General features: G+C 37.2%; 1 protein-coding gene across 1 annotated transcript in view; it reads left to right on the top strand.

Moving 5' to 3' along the window:
- LOC148661587 (tolloid-like protein 2) overlaps window positions 1-22,675 on the top strand; it is an 80,040-nt gene that overhangs the window by 28,877 nt on the left and 28,488 nt on the right. Inside the window, exons 2-6 of the mRNA XM_088635510.1 lie at window positions 10,705-10,815; window positions 13,488-13,568; window positions 19,552-19,722; window positions 21,738-21,855; window positions 22,419-22,597. Of these exons, the coding sequence (XP_088491636.1) occupies window positions 10,705-10,815; window positions 13,488-13,568; window positions 19,552-19,722; window positions 21,738-21,855; window positions 22,419-22,597 (660 nt within the window). The remainder of the gene's footprint in view (window positions 1-10,704; window positions 10,816-13,487; window positions 13,569-19,551; window positions 19,723-21,737; window positions 21,856-22,418; window positions 22,598-22,675) is intronic.

The following is a 22,675-nucleotide window of genomic DNA, read 5'->3' as shown; positions in this document are numbered from 1 at the left end:
AAACCAGCTTGAAACCAGTCTTAGTTCTCCTTCCCTCACTTGATTAGTCTTGATCTCCTTATTGTTTTGGGAACATATCACCTTATATGAACTTGTTAAGGGGTCTTAAAACAAGCTGAGGGTAAACTGAACTTACACACTATTTCTACTTGGCTGGCCTCATCATATATCGAACCTTTTTCAATGTCTTTATTTTGCCCTTAAGTCAGAGCAGGCTGTCATCTAATGGACGGGCTCTAAGGCAGTGTGATATACAACAGAAATCGTTGTTAGAATCTTCCTCTCCAGAAATGTTATAATTTTTAGGACTGATAGTTTGTTGAATGTAAGACTTGGCTAATTTGTATATATGTGAGCACTTATGGTAACCTCTTTTTTTTATTAGTTATGATGTGGTGTGCATATGATCATAAACCACGGGAATTAAAAATACTGGCAAAAAGCCTAAAGCAGTCAAATTGTTAAATTACACTGATATCTGAAATACAGTATGTGACACACAGTTAATATAAATTTGGAAGAGAAGAAGGGAGATGTGAGTCGCTCAGTTTCATTGTATTCAGTGCAGAGGTGATTTCCTTGTAACTGGTCCTTCTGGATGTCACTGGAGGCTGCGATAGTAACTCCTTTCTCAAAAGCCTGCCTGAGACTGGCATTTCAGGGAATTTTAGAAGAGATGCACCTCTGCCACACAAATTCAAGCTGCCCTTGAAACTGAAATTGAGAGGGATGATTTTATGCATTTAAAAGTTTGTCAGTATTTGAACAGTGAAATAGTAAAGGCACACTAATTAAACAATAGTTTCATACATGGTGATGTTCAATACTGTATTTTAAATCTTACTTGGTGCGATGACATTTTTTTATGGAGCTGTACTGTTTGACTTGAGCGAAATAATTTAAGAATTGAATATAATCATACATGACTGATTTGGTTTCATTATTGTTGTTGTCTAGGCAACAGGAAAAGAAAATGTGGACCCAAATTTGTAGGAAGGGTCAAGCAGAGATCACAGTATAATCTGAGCAGCTCGGAAGAGCAAATGGAGCTGGAACATTTTTTTCCACTTAATATGGACAATTAATCTTGAAAAGGAAACAATAATATTTCATTTTAAGCTGACGTGCGGCCTCTGTTGCAGAGTTCTCACCCCTCCCATCACAGTTTAGACATCAAAATCTTTGAAGCTTTACAATGTTTATTTAAGTGTTTTCAAATTTTCAGTCTCAGAAACACAACTAGAGACTTATGACAGTGCCGATAGGTTACTTTGCCCTCATTCGACTATGACTGAAAGTCTCGATCCACAATTTTTAAAGCCTGGTAGGACATGCTTGGGTCTGTGAGTATGACTGATGTGCATGAAACAGTGACTCCTGTGATGGGCCAGAGCTTGCAGCACTTTCAGTTGAAAGTTGCATTTATCATATATTTTAGATTTGTATAGTGTAGAACTCAATGTTAATGAAATATAAAGGACTAGCATGTGTTATCACAAGCACGTCTTACAGTGCCTGAACTGCACAAACTAAACAATCGTGAAAAAACAAAAGATCTGTCTTGGGATTTAAACACTTTCAAGAGCCCACAGAAGTGACGTTGGCATAAGTGGCTCATTCTGAAATTTGTAAAGGACACAGAACTCAGAAGAGTCTTTTTAAATATGCCAAACATTATATGAAAGTGGTCAGAAATAAGTAAAATAAAATAAACATCTGTACTGTTCTCAGTGTATAATTCCTTTTTTATTCTTAACCATGTTCCCACCATTGCCATTTTGACTTATTTTAATGCTCACTAACTTTAATTCTTAAAGTACTTGAGTAAATCCTTTTATTTCTAATACATAACTGTGGCAGCCAAAAGACCAAGATCTTTCCACCTCTCCATTCCAAGCTCTCCCAGCCCAGATATTGTATAGCCTTCTGTTTGGTTTGGGGTTACAGCTACATTTTTCTAATGGCAAACCTGTTGTTCCCATCAAAGTCTAGTTGAACTAAAAAAACCTCTATAAACAAATCTAAAAGATCAAGCTAGTGAACCTTTTTTTTGTTAATCTCCTGAATGTACCAGGATAAGATATAATGCCTGCCATCTCATACCATTTCATTCATGGTAAATGCTTAAAATTTACAACCCATATTTAGCAAGTGACAAATGGCTTTTGAGACCCACTTTAAATATCTGTCAGAAACTACCTGTTTCCTGAAACCTGACATTGGCACATATTAGCCAGATGCCTTCCAATTGACCTTGGACTCCTGAGTGGTTAACCTTTAGTCCTCCTCTATTGTAGCTATTAAGAAGCTCAAAAGGGGTCACTCAGTGACTAGCTGTGATTTTCCGAAAGATGCGCCTGAAAGATACCTCTGGCTATTTACATTATTAACCCTGCCTTTCGTTTGAGCTCCCTGCAACAGCACTTTCCTTAGCAGAAAGGTGGGAAAGGAAAAACAATAAAGCAAATCGTATCTAGGATACAGGAGGTGTGCAGTCAGCTTAAGCACTTGATGTTTAAACATGACTATATAGTGTATTTAAAAAGCTGAAATTGTTCATGTATCCCGTACTTTTCTGTTGTAGTTCCTTTTGGATTCTTGCTTTTAAAATGACATCAGAGGGCAAGTAGAGGATAAAGTCTGCAACACATTTTTCATGTTCAGAAGTCTCACCATGAGAGTGTCCAGACTTGTCAGCACCAGTGAACTTTGAGTCCACTTCACACCTGGAAGTGGGATGGAAGACTGGAAGAACCCTGACAGACGAGAGAATGGAACGTTTTTACTGTGTGACCTGAATATGACTGCAGTTCATACAGCGATAGTGATGGTGTTTACTTACTTCGGAGATCAAAGTTATTCAGCAATAATATTCAGAGTCTTAAGAGGATATCTCATTTCATTTAAAATGTAAATTAAAATAAAAGAGTACTTTTCTGAAGTGTAAGAAATAATTTCTCTACCAAAACATAATTAACTGAAAGCCGCCTGAGTGAATGTGTCTTAAACTTTCCTTGCCCCAAGAGTCATGGTGTGAATTGAAAATCTAACTCAGTTTCCACGTATACCGAGGTTAAACAGATGGGACTGTGTAAGAGCTGGCATATCTCTGTATGAGGTATTTGGCAAAGCTGTTACCTGCTTATGCTGGATGATTCAAGCATTGTTTTCCATGTTTGAGGTGTGACTGAATGCTAATTGATAGAGCTACTGTCTCTGTGTTTGATGAGCCCACTGTTACTGCACACGACTGTGTTTTGCTTGTCTATAGTTTTGCTTGGCTATATTTAAAACATTGTAAACCATATTTGCCTGCCCATCCTTGTTGTTTTCCAAAAGGTTTCCAAAATTTCTGGGTTATATTCAGTGGACTCTCCTTATGATGAATCTTTGCCTGTTAAATATGTGAGTGTGAACAGGTTACAGGCTCAGGCACCTAACATGGCTAAATATGGGGTACAAAATGATTTAGCAGTGAGCAATTATTTTTTCATTAGTACATTTATATAGTGATTCTGAAAAGGGCTTTAAACAATAGTGGACAAGTGATTTGAATAAAAAATCAAATGAAAAATACATGAAATGAATCAAGAACATACAGGACAAACTGTAAGACAGTCAGAATACTGTAGGCCCAAGTAAAAAGGTGAGTTTTACGTTTAGATTTTAAAAAAAGTCAAACAGTTTGTCTCTGGAAGAGTTGGAGGAAAGGGCTTTCCATAACAATGGAGCAGCACAGCCACCAAAAGTCTGAGATTTCATCCTAGATCCAGTGAGCAGAGGACCATCCTCAACTGACTGGAGACTGTGGGAGGCGGTGTAAACATGAAGGAGCTCAGAGGTAGTAATAAGATCTTATATTGAATATATTGAATAAATTTAAAGGCAGTGAATATATAGATTTAAGCCTAGGAGTGATATACTGGCATATGCTGTCTTGTGTGAGTTATACAGTAAGTCTAGCTGCACAGTTCTGGACATATTGCAACTTATTGAGGAGAATGTTAGGGAGCCCCAAAAGCATAGATTGCTGTTGCATACTATAAATATTCCATGCATGAATACAAAGAGATTAATCCTATAAATGATTTGTTTTTACCATAGTAATAACGTCTGTGCTTTTCTGCAATTTATAAATAGGGTTAAGTGGCATGATAGTTGTGATACCTTTTCAAGAAGCAATTCCTTTTGAAAACACTCGTTGTAATGAAATTAACAATCCTAGCAGGAAAATACTGTGTCGGTGTCTCACATGATAATTAATCTTAATTTGATGTATAAATGTGTTCCTACGCGAGCAAAGCTGTAGTGAAATCATGACACAGTTTTTATTTCTGGATAGGAGGTACAGATAATGTTGGCAGAGTTATGTCTGTTTTCAGAGGAAATTATTGTATCAAATCATTCAACTCAATTTTATACGTTTTTATTAACAAAACGTTTGTTTCTCCGTTTCTGATCATGTAAGATCAGAACACTCTGCAGAAAGAGTTAAACAACTTTAAATGTTTGTCAGCTGGACAGAGAAACAAAGATCAAAGCCTTGCGGAACTGTGCAGGTCCTGTGCTTGCAAAATTGCCCTACATTTCCTTGCTGTTGGATCATTACGGTAATGTGTGGGATTACATTCTGGGTTAAGCCTGCTCTCAGTGTTTATATAAGACTTAACATTTCCATTGCTTTCAATCGCTAGAATTTGCCACCATGGTCCATGGTTTTATATTTGCCTCTTCTCCACATTATTGATCAAATTCCTAAAATTCCCTATGAATTGAATTTGAGAATACCATCTTTGATTGTCTTTCATAGTGAATCTGAAATGTTTTTTTAATGCACATTTCTTCTTCTTTTTAGAATCTGTTACCTGTTTTCTTGCTGGTTCTAATATACTGTAGCTTCCATTTAGGTTACAGAGGGGTCTCTATACCCAATACCCCTAGTACATGTTATTTCATTTCAGGTTAGGTATACGTTCAGCTTTTATGTCTAACTCTCTGTTCATTTTTCTCTTAGTTTCTTTTTTCTGTTTCTCTTCTGAGAGATATTTGGTAATTTTCACAAATGTTATGGGTGTTATGGAAACAAACTACTCAGCTGAGGTTGTTGTTGATGAATTGGCTACTAGAAACCAGACAAGCTAGATGGGTTTGTTGTTTGTAGTCTCTCATTTGTAACCTATTTGTCTTCTTATTTAAATAATCAATATTAGGAGACAAATGATCATGTTTTTTTCACACGGCAGAAATTTCTGTCAGCGGTTATAATACATGCCAATCCTATTTACAGTAGTTAAGTTAGATCCTAATGAATGTGATAGAGGGACAGATATGTTAGAGGTTGTCTGGAGTAACTCTCCTAGCTGAGAGAACAGCACTCTCACTGTGAGGATGAGGCTGGCTGAACCCCCCTCACTTTCATGAGGAATGAGCCAGGGAGCTGCTTCGAGGGACCAGAGGGAGTGGCAGGAGGCAAAAGGAAGCACATAAGGCCAGATGTGTATATGTATAGGAGAGTGGAAGTAGGTGAGATTAGGGTCTAACCTTTCTCCCGGATTTCTGTTATAAACTTTATTTGCCAGGACACTGAAACAGTAGTTTAAATTAAGAGCATGTCTACTTCTATATTACCAAGAGATCATGATCAGGACAGACTGCTACACTACACTTGTTCTCACTCTTTTTATTACCATGTATGACCTAAAATGTGAAGATCATCACTAATTATAAGTTCCTACATTGAACTTGTTATATGGAGCCTTGATATCTATACCTGTTTCAATCACATTTTTCAAAGTGTGAAAATGCTCAGTTGTGACCATTTAAGTATTAATTTTGTCAAAACCATTTTATCTCTCTTATAGGCACTTTAAATAATTCAAACATTTTTAACAAAGTGCTCCGTTCGAGTAATAAGTTATTGAATGGAGAATTTCACTTTACTTTCTGTTAAGTGTTCTATGCATTTTCCTACTGTATGGCTCTTTGCATTTTTTTCTAGCATTTATATATAAATGGTTTTATTCACTTTTGCTGTCGTCATACTTGGACACTCATTAGCATGCAGACTTCTATTTGCCTCCTGTCACTTGACAGTAATTTTACATCATTTTAAAGTCCCTGTAGAATGCAACTGCCATGTTATTTCATCTCATAATGGTTTTATGAATGAGATAAAGAACACACCACAGTGTTGTAACAAGGGGTTATGGACATATTATCTACTTTTATGGATGCATTTATGAATTAATTTTATTTTATGAATAGTCCCCATATACTGTATTCATGAGTATGCTTAGTTTATAACACCTCATATATTCAAGCCAAAGCAGTTCCAAAGCATTTGCAATTGAGAATAAGTTTTTTTTTGTTCCTGTTGTTATCCATTTCCAAAAAATGCTTATGGATTTAACAGTGTTGGCGCTCCAAGAGAACATTATCCCAAGTGGGTTAAATTGTAGTTCAAGGAGCAAATTAAACTGTAGAGTATAATAAAATAAACACCAGACCTGCAGACAGGAAATTTCCAGCTTCCCGCCTAAAGTGGAATTGCTTTGCCAGACCTGGATTCCCATAAGAAAATTGCCAGAGGAAAGTTTAAAATCAGGCTGTGAATATTGCTCCCTAAGCTTGGAAAGGATGGACTGCTCTGTGGCTCAAAGACATAGAATTCATTGCATAGTCAACACAAAGTAATGAGCACCCAGTTAAGGAACAGGGATTGTATAAGAACTCAATAGGTTTGAAAAGCCAGGGCTCAGTCTTTCTTTGAGCTTAGCAGCAGCTTGTCCTATTTTGTCTTATGTCATAGTTTGAATATAAGGACAAACGGGAGAATGTGTCCTAAGTGTATACGAGTCTAGCTGACTTGAGTATTATTGGACTATCACAATTTAAAGTGCTAGGAAGGTGGGATGGTAAGGTGTTTCCTTGTCGGGCACCCACACTGTTATGCTCCCACTCGGAGGAGGAGAGATTACGGTGGCCTCTGCTGGAAAGACATGATGCTGCATCTTGATGAAGCAGCAGGATGAAGGCTCAAAATATTTGCTTCACATGAAGTTCTGGCCCTTTTGTGAAACAATGACTTGTTTTCCTGCATTGCTGGAGGCTGGCATTCCAATGATGATATGGCTGGTTCCTTGTGCCCTGAAAAACATGGACTTCTATTTCAATATCATTAGCGATTTAGCAAGAAAGTTGCCAAAATTAGCAGTTTATCTTCTTTTTGAAGCCTATTATTCTGCATGTGTGCTACATTAGACTTTGATGTCATTTCCTGTGATATTTTTTTCCAAGTAAAGTAAGTAAAATAAATTCCAAGGCATCTTTTCTGTGACTTTGAGCGAGGCGTCTATTTCCGATGTATGAGCCCTTCATTAAAGCATTTTGACTTGAGATTTGTGCTGTGCACCAGTCCACATTATTTCTTAACGTTTAGTTTGGAAAATTATTTTCACATTTTTTTTTTTTTGCCAGGTCAGTCTAGTTTACATTGCCAATAACAATCCAAGCAGAAAGAACAGCATTCCTGTAATAGGAAATGAGAGACAGGCATCAACACCTCCATTCCTGATTCATCATTATCTCTACATTTAGATATGGTTGTATAAAATGCTGGAATGTAGATTTGGGGAAAAAACTCCAAGTGGTCAGTTGATATACTGATTTTGATTCAAGAGTTTTTGCAAATATTTTCTGTAACTGCTTAGCTGCATTGAAAACCTGTATTTTCACAGGTTTGTTTTCTTTATGGAATGCATAATCTTGTACAGTCATTTTTGAAAGCCTTAATGAATTCCACAGGGTCCTGGGATAAAGTCCAGGCCAAATACATAGGTGCCATGAGAACACAAGACAGACCTGAGAGAGGGCAAACACAATTGTAGAGTATATCAATCTGATACTGTACATTCAGCAACTTAATTGTTACAGCAATTTCATTTTTAAAACCTGCTGTCCTCAATTTCTGTCCATCAGTCACATGATTTACAGAATTCAATAACATACAGTGAACATATTTTTCTTTGAAGTTTATCCTGTTCTGTCTTGTGTTTCACTAAAAAGAAGTGTTTAGATTTTGTCTTGTATATGAAGCTTCATAGCTTAGAATTTTGGATATTGTCTTTTTAATACCGACAGTAGCAGACCTAGTAATCTCTATACCTGCCACCCCTAGATTAAATCTATGGATTTTATACTCCTTGTGTGACATACTATAAATAATTATTGACATGTTGGTTCCTAAATTACCCATTTTTGTACATCCTTTTGTAAATGGCAGAGGTATTTTAATGAATGTAGTAAGACTAAGGGCCCAAGCATGTCCCGCAGTATTAATGCTTTTTAAGAACGAGTGCCCTGCAGTAATTATATTGAACCAATGGCCCATTAATGCTTCCTGGAGGATGGACAGGTCTCCCATCTGATCCTGGTCAGTAAAGGACTGCTGATGTGTAGAAAAATAAGCTCTCAACAAACCAATTGTAGCCATTTCAGTCTTGGTCCAAACTACATCTGAACTAACTATTACACGGACATAAGTTTTAACTTGTAACAAATGCTGTTGTCTCTTGTGCCTTGTGTCTTTGTTATCTTTGTGGAATATTGTAGTAAAGCAGATGGCTGATAATCACTCTACAGTATGTGAATGGACACCCTAGAAAGATTGAAACTCCCTTGGAGGGCCACTGGGGAAATTGTTATGGGCAATTTCAGAGAAGAGCTTTGAACCCAAACTTTCCTAATAACATTCACATTGGCAGAAAACAAAGTATTTCTGTAGACAGACTGAAATAAACTATAAATACTTGAACAATAGTTTTTTTATTTCAAATGTCTGTCTTCCATGCGTGTGAGCTCCTCTCTATCGTGTGTCTTCTGGGTCTGCCCTCATTCTGTTAAGTCCAGAGTCATACAATTCTGTCTGTTCTTCCCATGGTCTTAAATAGGGCAAGACCTCCCTCCCTGCATTAATATAGAACTAAACATGTCCTCCTGAAAAAGACCTCTTATTTCTGCATCGTTCCCAAGCTAGCAGCTTTTCTAAACTTTTCAGTATGAACGCACGAAACCACTGTTCACAAGTGCCTGAACAAAAGAATTGTCTGTTCTCTGTGCATTCAGTGCCCTCCTGAGTTCCTCCTTCACTTGTTTCTGACCCCTGAACTGAACTGTTAGAAGTCCACACAAGAAATCTAGGATACGACCAAGCACTTGTTCTACTTTTGAAATAACAATATGGATTTCATGTTTATAAAATGCATTTTTTTATAAGATTCCTGCCATACTGCCATTTGCTAATCTCATCTTCTAGTCACTGCAGACAGAAAATCAATTAATTTATTATTCAGTCAGTACCTCATTTCAGAGTTGTTTTTGTGCTGTTAGCATTGCGTCCTTCAGCAGTACAAAGCTCACAGCTTGGCTTGGTCAAAAAGTCCACTTGTAAAATATTATACTGTAGGTTAGACCTTGTCAGAGCTTTTAATGGAAATGTACCATTTCAGAAGGATAAGCCTCTGACTTGGCTGTGTTCGTTTTTCATATCATTAAGATATGTAGTAGTGACTTCATTTTTACTCCTTTTTACTTAATGTTCGGATCAAATAGATTAAAAAACATATCTCGGCTTAGTGATTTTTTAGGGGGTAGGTTATTTTGATGTTGAAAATGTCCTTAAAAATCTCCTGTTCAATTAAAATAAAATGATAGCCTCTGCCCTTGGGATAAATCATCTCCTGGAGTCTTGCCAAAATGTGCCCCTTACAGTGTTTGCTGCTGACTGCTTTACTTTTCAGAAGTAAATAATCCCTGGATAATATAAAAATAAAATATTTGGAAATGCCCTTGATCCGAAACAAAAGATCAGATATCCTGTTTGTGGCCCTGTTTATGTAACAGACTTTTACAGCAAAAGTTACCAGGGCACAGTAATGAGAATGAGCCGGAAGGTAGTGGTTTTCTGGTCTACCTTTGTCATCTTCTAATAAACATTGCATTTTGTATTATTAGTAGCTTACAAGAAGCCATTATCCAGAGCAATGAGAACATTTGCAAAATAATCTAAAAATCAACTTCTGAATTAAATGTCTAAGAGTCTTGGATTGACAGTGTGAATGTAGAAGTAATATTTAATTGGAGTTAATGAGATTCCCAATTACGCACGAGGGCAGTTGATTAAATTGATTTGCTGAGCATTGAGTCAGATAGGTAAAATACAGGCCAGGCAGTGAGCTCCAAACTTTGACAAAGCTATCCTCTTTCAAGTTTTTTTTTTTATTAGGAGGTTTCTATGTTAATATGCTTATATTATCTTGTGTTAATATTCTGGAAATGTGTCATGTCTTTTTTTTCTTGATGTCTTCTTAACATCCTTCATTTTGTTAATTCTACCATCATATTTAATTCTTTGTACATGCATGTGGCAGATTCTCCTTTGTAGCGTATGTATCTTTATCTTCTTTGTTCTTACACTAGTAAAACATGACATGGATGGAATGATATTGCACCTTGCCTCTGTGATAGGAATTTCACATCTGAGTGTGAGATTGTGTCATGACAATACAGCTGTGTATCAGACGTCCAACACAGGAATTCCTGTGTCACAGAAGTGGATTAACAGATGTAGTATGACCAAAGATTCACTACAGCTTGTAATTAATGATTGAGGCCCACTGTAATGGGAATTATGCTTTTTTTTAACAGTTGCCTTTTGGGGAGATATAGCTTTAGATGAAGAGGACATGAAGCTCTTTCGTGTTGACGAGGCCAGTCTCTCAGCTAAGCTCTCGGCCGGAACTAGAGGACACACTTCAGGTGAGCTGCAACAGTAAGTGAAGTGCGGAGGGAAGCTTGAATCCTAGCTATAAAAATAACTGACCATGACAGGGGTATCCCAAAGAGTAACACAAGGTTATCTGAGATCTGCCAATTCTGGGTGGTCACAGCACCTTCCCCTGCAGTATGCCATACAGTACATCTGTTAGTCAATAGTCTCTTTTTTACTGTAATAGAGACTGATTAAAAGCCGGCTATTCTAAATTAATGAGGAGAAGAAAAAGTTAAAGCAATTGATGACTGCAGATTTAAATAATGTATTACAGAAGAAAAGCAACTCAAGTGCTGTTAGACTATAGAGTATAGAGCAACACACCAAGAAACGTAGTGAAAGCTATTGAAAGTAAACTTATGAGTCATGTTTATGATATAAAGAAAGTGAATCAGTACTGCTGTTAAAATATACTGTATCCCCTGGACAGAGGTAGATAGTTGCTTCCTATACTGTAGATGGAGGTGTATAAAAAACAGGAAGAATTCTCTTCTCCCCTGAAACACAAAGATAGAAAAAAAACTGATAGTCATTTTATAACATAATGTAGCCATAGTGTAGCTTTCCATCACTGTCACTGAGGAGTGTATGCAGCTGCCAGAATCCTTATACTTCACCATATTGAGGAGAGCTATAAACCTGGGCTCACTTGCAGCACTTCTCACCAATAATCAATTGCCAAATCCCAACTTACCAGGAATACTGTAGCTTCAAACTTGTGGTGTTGTTTCCCTGTAAAACTCTTAGCACTTGTGCATTTTATTATAGTGTTTTAGTGGTGCCCTAAATTAATTTAGACACAAGAAAAAGAGGTTAGAAGAGGTTAGTTAGGTTGGGGGGAAAAACAGTTGGGGGATATTAATTTGTTGTCAGTGCATTAAGAATATCATTGTGTTTTTTAAGGTTAGACTCTTTTGGAGTTAAAAGAGCTGGAAAGATTTGTTAGAATGGACTGCCAAAGCCAATTTGCTGATAGGGACTGGAGGGAGGCATTACCATGAATTATATACTGGTAGAAACCATAAACACACACAGCTTGTTGCCAAATGTTTGGACCACTGAAAGAATGATCGTATATATAATAAATAATGAAGTGGCTACTTTAAGTAGAAGAGTGGAGTGACTTGTTTTTGAACCACTAAAAGACTCTTATCTGAAATCAAGTTTTTTAAACACAGAACATCTGAGTTTGCGTATTTGCACATTTTACAGTGTAATTTGTTACAATGTCATAAATTGTATATTTCTGAACATGATTCTATCCTTGTGTATTTTTCTCTACATTTTATATAAAAGTGTTATTCTATTTTCATTTTGCATAGCATCGCCTAAGAATTTGTCATGAGCAGATTTACCCCATTTTTATTTTTCATCAGAAGCTGGCGCTTCAGATAGACTTGGGATAGAATTACAAATGTAATCTCCACTCTGAGCAATGCGTCCCGAGATCCTGGGCACATTTCTGACTGAAACATGGCAGAGGTCAGCGTTTGAGTTGGGGACTCAAACCTGAATAACCCTCATTTTCATTCACACTTCACTCCCAGAGCCCAACTTGTTAGCTGCTCTTTCAAAAGCTGTTTGAACATCTTTCTCTTTGTTAAGCTTCTTGTTATTACAATTAACCTCCATGGAAAAGTGTTTGTGAGGCTGCTTGGCTCGGAGCTTATTGGAGCTGCTTTTCCTAAGAGTGTGAAGTCAAGACCGTGAGGTTTTCCATCACAACAAAGATAGATGTAGCAGACCTGTATCCCTCTGCACTTCATTTAACACTGTAGGCCAGACTTGCTAAGCTTTTAACCAAAAACAACTTTACAGAATATGCTGCATGTGGAAATATTTAAAACCTTATTGACTGCTTTCTGTATTTTGTTTTTGCAAAAAGCTTTTACAGTTTTTTTTTTATTCATTCTTAGCTTGTGAAACTTGGTATGGAGACATTCTGACTAAAGTCACATGTTGAGCACATATTCTATTGCATATGATAAAACATTGCAATTATTCTGCACAATTCAGCCAGACTAAAATATACTGTTTTTCTAATACTGTAGTTCACTTGTGCTCTTTTCAAGGTCATAGATGTTTTATATCAACAATATAAACCAATCTCCAAGCTTGTCACTGCTGTTATTGTTGTTATTGTCAGTAGCAGTGATGCTATCTATTTCTTCTTCATTTCCTTGGATGAAGTTCTTACGAATGCTGGTTTTGGGCTGCAAGATTAACTTCTGGTCCCTCAAGGCACTTGCTTACTAGCAAGATTCCATATTTAATGTGTCTTTTCAGTCCCTTCAAATCTTCAGGTATTGAAACACCCCCCCTAGACTATTTGCTCAGTAAGCTTTTGGGATTTGTGGATTTGAAGATTTTTGGAAATACAAAATGTCCAAATTATTTGAGAGGAATAATGCAAATATTACGCAATACTGTTTCAGAATTTGGAAATAAAGAAAGTGCAAAGGCGTGGATGGCCTGAGCATGATAAGCACTGTACCTGATCAATAGACGCATGCTTATGATCTGTATATTATTGGTGCTTTACCTGTAAATGTATGTGTTTTCATTTTCAGGAGTTGCTCTTGTCCGTGCTGAGGAATCTCTCACATTGTGTTTTTTTTTTTGTTTGTTTCTTTCTTGTTATCTTGATTTTTTCTTTCAGGTGGAGTTGGGGAGCAAAGCAGTCTTTCTAGCCAGAATTCCACTACACCTGCAAACCATAAAAGCAGAAAAGTTAAAAAGGGTAATGTGGTACCCCACCCAGAGCTTTGGGTATCTTTGATATTTTATTATTAAATGTTACCTGATGTTTGGCTGTTGCCGTGGTGTGTGTATGTGATCTGTGTTATTTACAGTGTCTAAACTACATCTATTAGGTGGTATCAGCAGTGGCCACAGGTAATAGTAAGTATTGATATTTTAGTATTAAGTATATTTTTAATACTTTTTATATTTTAAATAGTTTCCAGAGTAGAATACTAGTTGCATTATTACAACCTACTAGCCTGATCTTGTTAGGTCTCAGTATCTGAACAAGGCTAGGACTAATCAGTTGTGGGATGGAAGACCTTCAGGGCTACCTGTGTTGCTGTTGTGGGTCTTGCAAATCTATGCCTTCAGCATGGAGTCTGAGGATGCTATACTGTGTAGGAAGTGCCCACCTTTGGATGAAATGTTGAACCGAGGCCCTGTGTCACTAAGCAGAAGCATATACGTCTTAACTGTGGTATCCCTGTGAAACTTCACTGTAGGCTTTCACACTCAGGCTTTCCTAAAGTTACCCTCTCAATCCGATAGTTGAAGCTGTTTTCACTCCTCTTCTCATCTGCTGTGACATGGGGCTGTTGGCACGTTAACGGCAGCAGCGCGTCCCCCAGCTGTGAATGTAAAACTCTTCGGGTCCTCGGGATGAAGAGAGATATACTGTATACTGTACATGCAAGGAGCTGTAGTGACTGCAGTTAATAGTTTTGTTTTTGTTTGTTTTTAACTGAAGTGGAGATGTCAAAAGGTGATTCAATTATTTCTTAAACCGTTTTGTTTACACTGTAATAACTTTTTTAAAGGGATAGTGTGCCTTAAATCAGTGGTGTTCAAGCACAATCCAAAAAGACCTCTGTGATTGCTGTTTTTCATTCCAGCTGGGCACTTAGTCACCTGTACTTATTGATGCATGTAATTGATCTGCTTGCTTACACTTTGTTTGTGCTCCCAGTGCTTGGTTTCAAAACTGCACTGGAGAACATGTAACTATTTCAGCATACAGAATTTTATGCAGTCTGTCCTCATCTTGGTACTTAAAAGTAAAACAAATAGATAAAAGGGGGAAATAATACAGGCTAAATGGGTGATCAGTTTATGCCGAAATGACACAGCTGAAAATAACAGTGTATCAGACAATCGACGATGAGGTTTTTTTTCTTTCACTTTTGTCTGATTAGATACATTTCAGCTCACACCTGAATGATAGAAGTTTTAAAACTCAGAAATTGGCACACATTTGACCAGATCTCCCTACATAACAGTTTTGCAGAACTGCTTAACCCTTGTAAAATTCATTAGAGCCCAAACCAACAAAACTACTGCACAATGAGAAGTGACCTGTCAAACACAGAAATCAGTTATTTTTATCACCATAATCACGTCACAACTTAAAAATGGACATATGTCTGAACTGTTTGATGATTAGCATGCTTTTTGAACAGACCCTTCTTAATTAATTGTATAGATCTCATACATCAGAAAGACCACCGAAACTAAAAATTATTCTTCAGCTAGGATCACACATTCTACCTTCTCTTAACGACAGACTACTGTTCTTTTAAATGTTCTGGAAGTTTCATTTCACACCTCTCTGCACCCATTCTGACTTCACACCTCTTGATTGGCCTCTCTTTCAGTCCCCTGCTCCCACCTCTCACGCCTCCTCCCTCCCAACCTTTGTTCTCCCGCTACTTTACCTTTGCCTACTGCCCTGTCTCTCTCACACCTGAAGAAGGCTCCATGGCCGAAACGTTGTGTTCTCTTTCTTCTTTTTTTCAGCATGGAATAAACCTATTACTTGTTCCTTTGCAGCCTACGCATGCTGACGCAGCTACCCACCTGAATTGTATAGATAGGTCTGACATAATTGAAGAGCTTGTTGTGTCAAGAAGGAACTGTTGCTGCAGACAACAGTAGACTCATGTAGTTAAGTAGGGTTCTAAATTGATATTTTTTCTCTTCCTGTGTAACAGATGTGCAAAAAGAGGCCAGCTACACTTGTATCTTGAAATAATGTAGTATATATTTGACATCAGTCGTCACCAACTTTATATGATCCAAACCCTTTTCAAAATGTCTATAAAGAACTTATTTCATTAGCCCTGTAGTTTGAAGGCTTCAAACTAGCTGTTTTCTTTCCTAACACAGGCACACCTCTCTTCGTAAACATCTATGGAAACAAACTTCAGTGAACAATGTCTGTGCTTTCTGATATGCAAAAAAAACAGCGTTGTTTGTTAAGAAAGCAGGAGACATTAATCTACTGTTAACTTTGTTTTACTGAGTCTTCCTAACATTAAAAAGGTTGCCAGTCATTATTCACATTTACAGGTTTTTCCAAGAAGTTCTCAGCTAATGAGGCTGAATCGATCAGTGTTAACAAGTCAAGGGCAGCTTATTTGTTTGTATCTCCAATACATTGCTGTTATGTGGTCTGGAAGGAGGTAAAATCAATGTGATTAAGTACCAGTTGTTTTGCATTTAAAAGATTGATGGCACCTCTAACACTAACACTTTTTAATGCAGCAGCTAGGCTGTTCTTTCTGAGGGGGTTATATACTGAACCTTTAGCGGGTATCTAGGGGCTTTTATTTTTGGAGACCTGGTTGCAAACAATTAGAAGCACTACATCATCCTCTTAGGCCATCCATCATTGCTCCCACACAGTGATTAGACTTACACAGACTAAAATTGCAAGCAAGAAAGTATTTGTGAGGTCAGGTTCTTCCCATTTTCCAGATGAGTCCTGGGAGGAGAAACATGGGAACCAGTAAATAACCAACTGGTATCTTTGTGAAAGCAAAGCCACAAGGCAGAGAAGTTTAAATTTCCTTGACTGAAAAGAAACTGAGCTACAACAGGAAAGAATAAAGGATGCCAGGGGATCATATTCCATTCTTGTCGTTAAAGTACATTTAGTGTTTAAGTAAACATAACAGGGAAATTTTTGGACACCCTGATTTTAGTGATTGATGGGAATGGACAAGGGGTCTTACATGACTTCAGCAACACAAGGAGGATTTAAAAGAAATGAAAATGCCTCGTGTTGTAGCATGAATGACTATACCATTCTAAAACTGCCAATAAGAGATAGAAGTACAAGAGTTTTTCTATATGTGCTTTTTACGTTGCTCAGTGGCTTCATGGTTCTCACAAGCTGTGCGCATATATATTTTTCACTCTATTAGTGGATTAAAATGTTATGATCCCAAGGGACACGAGAATATTTGTAGGAAATGTTTTTTTGCAAAAGGGCTTATATTGGTTTGATTAAAGCTGAGCTACTGTAGATCTTCTGTTCAGTTCAGTTAAGCCTTCTCCACAGCTAAAATACTGTTCATGATTTAAAGACAGATAACTCATGATGACGTTCCTGTCATGTGCGTTTTATGGAAAACTGGAAAAAAAAATCCAGATGGTCATTTGGAATTGTTCTTCAAGGTTGGGCACAGTCTATAAATTATTAAAATCTTAAAGTTATAATTTTATACGTATAGTACATTGCGGTGTTTTTTCTTTTCATTATTTGTTATTATTTTCATTGTGTAGTGTTTTAAAAGAAGAGCACCCTGGGGGTGGGTGGGCAGTGTAGAGTAGAGTTTATAGCCCTGAAGTCATGAAGTGGGTTGTGGGTTTAAGTCCCCTTCGCAGATAATGCTGTGTGTGCCCCTGATCAAGGTGCTCTGGCCCCACTTGTTGCAGTCCACCAAGCTGTACGAGTAACATCATTGCTGCGTTCCAGCATTACTGGATATAAATTGGATATAAAGCTCTGCACCACATCACCACAAGCCCCTTTTGTACAAGGGGGCACCTGCTCTCTGTTCACTGCACGCCATTGGAACTGATAACCTGCAAGGATGTACACACCTGTCTTGCCCTATAGATTCTGGATAAAGACTGTGTGCCCTCTGGAGTGGGGCAAATCTTCGTAGGCAAATTGTGCTAATTGGGAAAGAGGAACCCCTGTGGATAGAAGCGTTTAGTCTCTGATGCACTGATAGCACAGACCTTTCCGGTACTATGCTTCTGTTAAATTCTGACAGGAAGGATTTGCTTGCTCATGTTTCAGCTGTGGAGATCAATGAAAAGAGCTCTGTCAGCAGCGGCTTGTAATCATCTCTGTCAGAGACCCCCTCGCGTGCAAAATGAAAGCCCAGAGTGCTTGGGCTCAAATCGCTTTAATGAATCCCAGGGCATCGTTTTCAGGCTTGCTCCTGGCACATAATGGTACCGTCCTTTTCTGTTCTTACACAAAACTAATTGGCTTCGAAAGCTATTTTTTTTTACCTTGTAAAGTAACTGGTTCAAGTTTACACGTACAATTGTGCAATTTTATCTTTCAGAGATTAAGTATTATAAGTGATAATGTGGTTTTCAATTAAGCACTAAAGCATGTACAGTTGGGTCTTACCTGTGTCATTGATAAACTGCTTTTAAAAAACAGAATACATACAGTATGATGGTAAAACATTTTGACACACACTCTTTAGACACAGTAGTTGTTGTTTTTTTTTGCAAATCTGAGAATTATTTGTAGTTGCAGATTCATTAATAAATTAGAAATCCGTTAAATTGTTTTGTGTTTTCTGGTCTCCATTAAAAGAAATCGTACAGGTTAACATACTGTATGGTTGTGTTTAGCAGTTTTCTTGAAATGAAGCATTTTCAGTGATTGTTGAAGAGGATTGCAGTGAATCTAAATTCCACATGTACAAATATTTGTGTTAGAAGACATTTCAGCATATATACAGAAGTGTTGTCTATGGTTTCTGGAAATGCTGGAAAATATTTAGGACCACATGTGACTTGGAAGGAAGTGGGATGTCCAGGATATGGAATACATGTCCAGGACAATTTAAAAATTTAACCCGAACTGTCAGAAGAACGTCCCTGGACATTGCTGGATTATTCCCAGTGCTATTTATCTGCAGTAAGGATGTAGTTCATTAACTAAATGTAGTTGAACTACATTCTTCAAGGTCAAATTTGAACTCCTATTGGGTCAATGATGCAATATGGTCATTGGTGCAATGATCAATGCACCTGGTATTCAAACTGACATCTTCACTTGACCTTGTCCAGGTGTTCAGAGAAGGATTTTATTTCTAAATGAAATATGAATGTGATTGTTATGGAAATGATTGCGATGTGGTTTTTGTTGAAAATAATTGTGGTGATCTGGCAGACCTTACGCAGCTGATACCACCAATTCTTTCACTAAAAAACAGATTTAATAATAATAATAATAATAATAATAATAATAATAATAATAATAATAATGGACATTTGGTGTAGCTTAGAACTTCAGAGTCCAAGTTGGAGCTTCACATTTTTCCACTGCCTACACAAGCTGAAGTGTTTAACTGCCCATATTAAGACAATGTGATTTTTAAGGAAATTGTGTTTCTCTGATCTGTAAATTAAGTTTTCTCAGACTGAAATAATGTTAAATCACTTTCATATTGCACTGCTCTCCCCAATACAATCTTTTATATTCCAAACAAAAAGTGAGCATTTTAAAATGAAGAATTGACTTTCTGTAAGAATTACACATTTTGGTAATGATGTACTTAATGTCTGATGCATTATTGTACATGTTTGGATTGCTGGATTGAAATATTTTCTTTTGGTAACAAAGAAGATGCTGTTATAAGCATAATACTGAACACTGAAGTCTATCAGTTGGCTCTATCCTCGAGACCCTTGAGTTTACATGGAGCTTTAAATGGAATTGCAGATTTCATCTCATTTGACAGCCTGTTTCCAGTGCATGACCTTTGCCATCTTTTTTTCCAAAGAAATCTACAGTGTAGTTTAATTGTATTGTGTGTGAATGCACTGTGATGTAAGTAGCAAAATATCCTCAGGATTCATGATTATTTGGTATTACTGTAAACAGTGTTTGGGAGGGACTGAAAATTCCATTGTGATTTAAACAGTATTTGTTTTTCATTTACTAGACCCAAAGCGGAGATACATTCAAGGCAGCAGACAAAAGAAGAGAAATCCAAAAAGCAGAGCTTCAGGAGCTGATGAGGCAGTGAGCAGGGTGCGCAGGGCAGCTACATCTCGCCAGGAGAGGATATGGCCTGGTGGTGTGATTCCCTATGTGATAGGAGGAAACTTCACCGGTTAGTAACACAAGGAAAATACTTCATCGTCCAATTTGCTCATAATTCACAAGTTTACATTTGTCTGTTTTTGTAATTCTCCAGCTGTTCACAGGATCACTGAAAATAATAAAAAAAAAACAATTCCCATGATTCAAAGATGTATGACAAAGGAACAGTTTAAAAACACTGTTAATCTTTAGTCTAGGAGAAGAAGAATGCATAAAGAGATTTAATTAAGATTTTCCTGATCCTATAAAGGTCAGACCAAGTCAATCACAGCTATTTTCCATCTTAGCACAGTACCAGAGTACACAGATGGGAATACAGTATCTGCTGCATCATTAGAGACACTTTTTTTTTTCACTTTACTGTAAGTAATCTATCAAACCACAAAACCATGCTGAGGAGGCTAATTCTGAACAATCCTTTGTGAAACGGTTCAACAGAGCTCTTTGATCAATATCCTGCTTTCACACAGAGTAAGACAGGTTTAATGTTATCTTCCTTAAATTGTTATATAAAATAAGAGATGCATTTTTAGGAACATTCAGTAGTATTATTTCTTACTATTTATTTATTAGCAGATACCCTTTTCCAGAGAAATTTACAATTCATACGTTATATGAAAGTTACTTTAGATAACAATTAGGCTAAAAACGTAAAACCATGTTCTATGTGGTCTGGTTCTTTAACCCAGTAAAGGGATGAAAAAATAATGGTTAAAAATATTTTGTAATTTTTAAGTCTGACAGATCTTGACTGTTAGTTTTTCATTGTTCCATTTTTCTGTTGGCAAGTGAAAACAACTCTTAAGCAATATTAAGAATATGCCATATCAAAGCATATTAAGGAGTGTACTATATTAATATGGGAAATATTAAGAAAACCTTTAACATTGCTTATCTTTTATATTAAAATTGAAGAGGTGAGTATCTTCAGTGATTTGTCTGAGCTGCATGCCTTGAGGTGTAATTTATCAATTTGTTCTTGCTTGATGTTCTGTTGTGGTTCCCCGTGTGTTTGCTTGTGGAGGCAATTTGAAGAGCTGGAGATCGTAGAGATAAGAGACCTTGAAGGTTGACTCGGAATTAAAGGGGGACAAGGTAACGAGAGGCTTTGTGTTGCGCACAAAACTACTTTTGTGGGTGGGCTGGGTTCATTGTTAGGCTCTGAAAAGAATGGGGTGGGGTATGAAAGTAGAATCTTAGAGCTGTCAAGATGGTATCACAGGGGATCATGTGCATTAGAGAGGATAAAAGCTGCTGGAGATCTGAGACTTTGTGTGCTCCAATGGGGGTGGTAAGGGAAGGTAATGGGATGGACACAGACCGGAGTGTGATGTTGCTTATCTTGATGGATGACAAAGTAATGAGATAGCGGATGAAGCACTGTGGAGAGAAGCTATGCTTGCTGTTTTGCAAAAAGTAAATATCTTACTTTAACCTTTAATCTTAAATGAAGGAATTAGACATGCAAGTTCTACGCCTTCAAAAGATTTTGCCACTGGGTAGGAGGAAATAGTCCTGCAAAAAGGTTCCTCTTCAGTCTTACACTATAAGACTAGTCATTGAGGTCCTTGTAAAGGAAGATGACAGTTCCTAGGTTAGACACCCAGTTTGTCTTTTTTTTTACCGCCCACAGAAGCCAACCAGAGCTTAAGTGTCATTCAGAACTTTGAAATCAGTGTTTCCATGCTTTGTGTAACAGATTGGTTTTTCATTTATGTGAGCTTGTGGTTTTTCCAATGACTGCATCACTCTGGTATTCTTTTATCTTTGCTTGTCTTCTGTTTTAGTGTTATTCTGCCAGCGTCACAGGGGTACATTATTGTTTGCTGAAATGTTAACCCTCTGTTTTTTTAATAGCTACATTGTGGAATGAAGCCACCCAAGGCTCTCGCCACAGAAAACATAGTTCTTATCTTACCTAAAAATTCTTTAAGAGATTTTATCTTTAAGTGTTTTCAAACATCACACCACACATTGAAAAACTTTACAGAACACTACATTTTCTTCATCTTCATGTTTCCTCAGGTTCTCAAAGAGCTATTTTTAAGCAGGCCATGAGACACTGGGAGAAATTCACCTGTGTCACCTTTATTGAAAGGACAGATGAAGAGAGTTTTATCGTCTTCACCTATAGGCCTTGTGGGTAAGTCAGCTACTGGCGACCTTGAGTAGTAGAGCCAGTAGTAGTAGAGTAGAGCGTCCATAAAGCTCATGTTTCTCAAGCAACAAAATAAAATATAAGAAAAGCATTAAATAGGAATGTTGTATATTCTCCAGAGCATTGTCTACAGTTCATTAAAAAAAAAATCCACCTGGTTTTCCTTGCACCATACAAACTGTGATCACCCGCAAATTTTATTGTTTAAAATAATTTGTTGTGTAGTACATGGGTACCTAAAACTGCCCTTTTAAAAGTGTGGAAAAGTAATAAGCAGAATGTTTTTCATGAAGAAAAAACATTCTTGAGTTTGCATTGAATTTAAAAATGCTATGCATTCGTTTTTTAGTTTGTTTGTTTGTTTGTTTGTTTGTTTGTTTGTTTGTTTGTTTGTTTGTTTGTTTGTTTGTTTCCTAAAGGGTTTGTTATTGTAAAGCAGACTTAGAAAGGTGTGGATATAGTTTTTAGTAAAGAACTCCTCAGGCAGTCTTTGGTGGTAGCAGGGTAGATGAGAAATCTAACCCTGCTAACTTGTCTGCTTCGTGTAGGTGCTGTTCCTATGTGGGCAGGCGTGGTGGAGGACCCCAAGCCATTTCCATTGGCAAGAACTGTGATAAGTTTGGCATTGTTGTCCATGAACTTGGTCATGTTGTGGGCTTCTGGCATGAACACACACGTCCGGACAGGGACCACCACGTCTCTATTATCAGGGAAAACATCCAGCCAGGTAAAACAGTGCTCTACTTCTGCATGGATACTATAGCATGGGACAAAATCCAGTTTTCCCAAATATTTTCTAACCGCT

Source organism: Lepisosteus platostomus, chromosome 6, assembly GCF_059453375.1.
Source record: "Lepisosteus platostomus isolate fLepPlt1 chromosome 6, fLepPlt1.hap1, whole genome shotgun sequence".
In the NCBI taxonomy this organism is placed as follows: domain Eukaryota; kingdom Metazoa; phylum Chordata; class Actinopteri; order Semionotiformes; family Lepisosteidae; genus Lepisosteus; species Lepisosteus platostomus.
The sequence above is the reverse complement of the archived record's forward strand: the minus strand, read 5'-3'. Positions and strand labels throughout refer to the sequence as shown.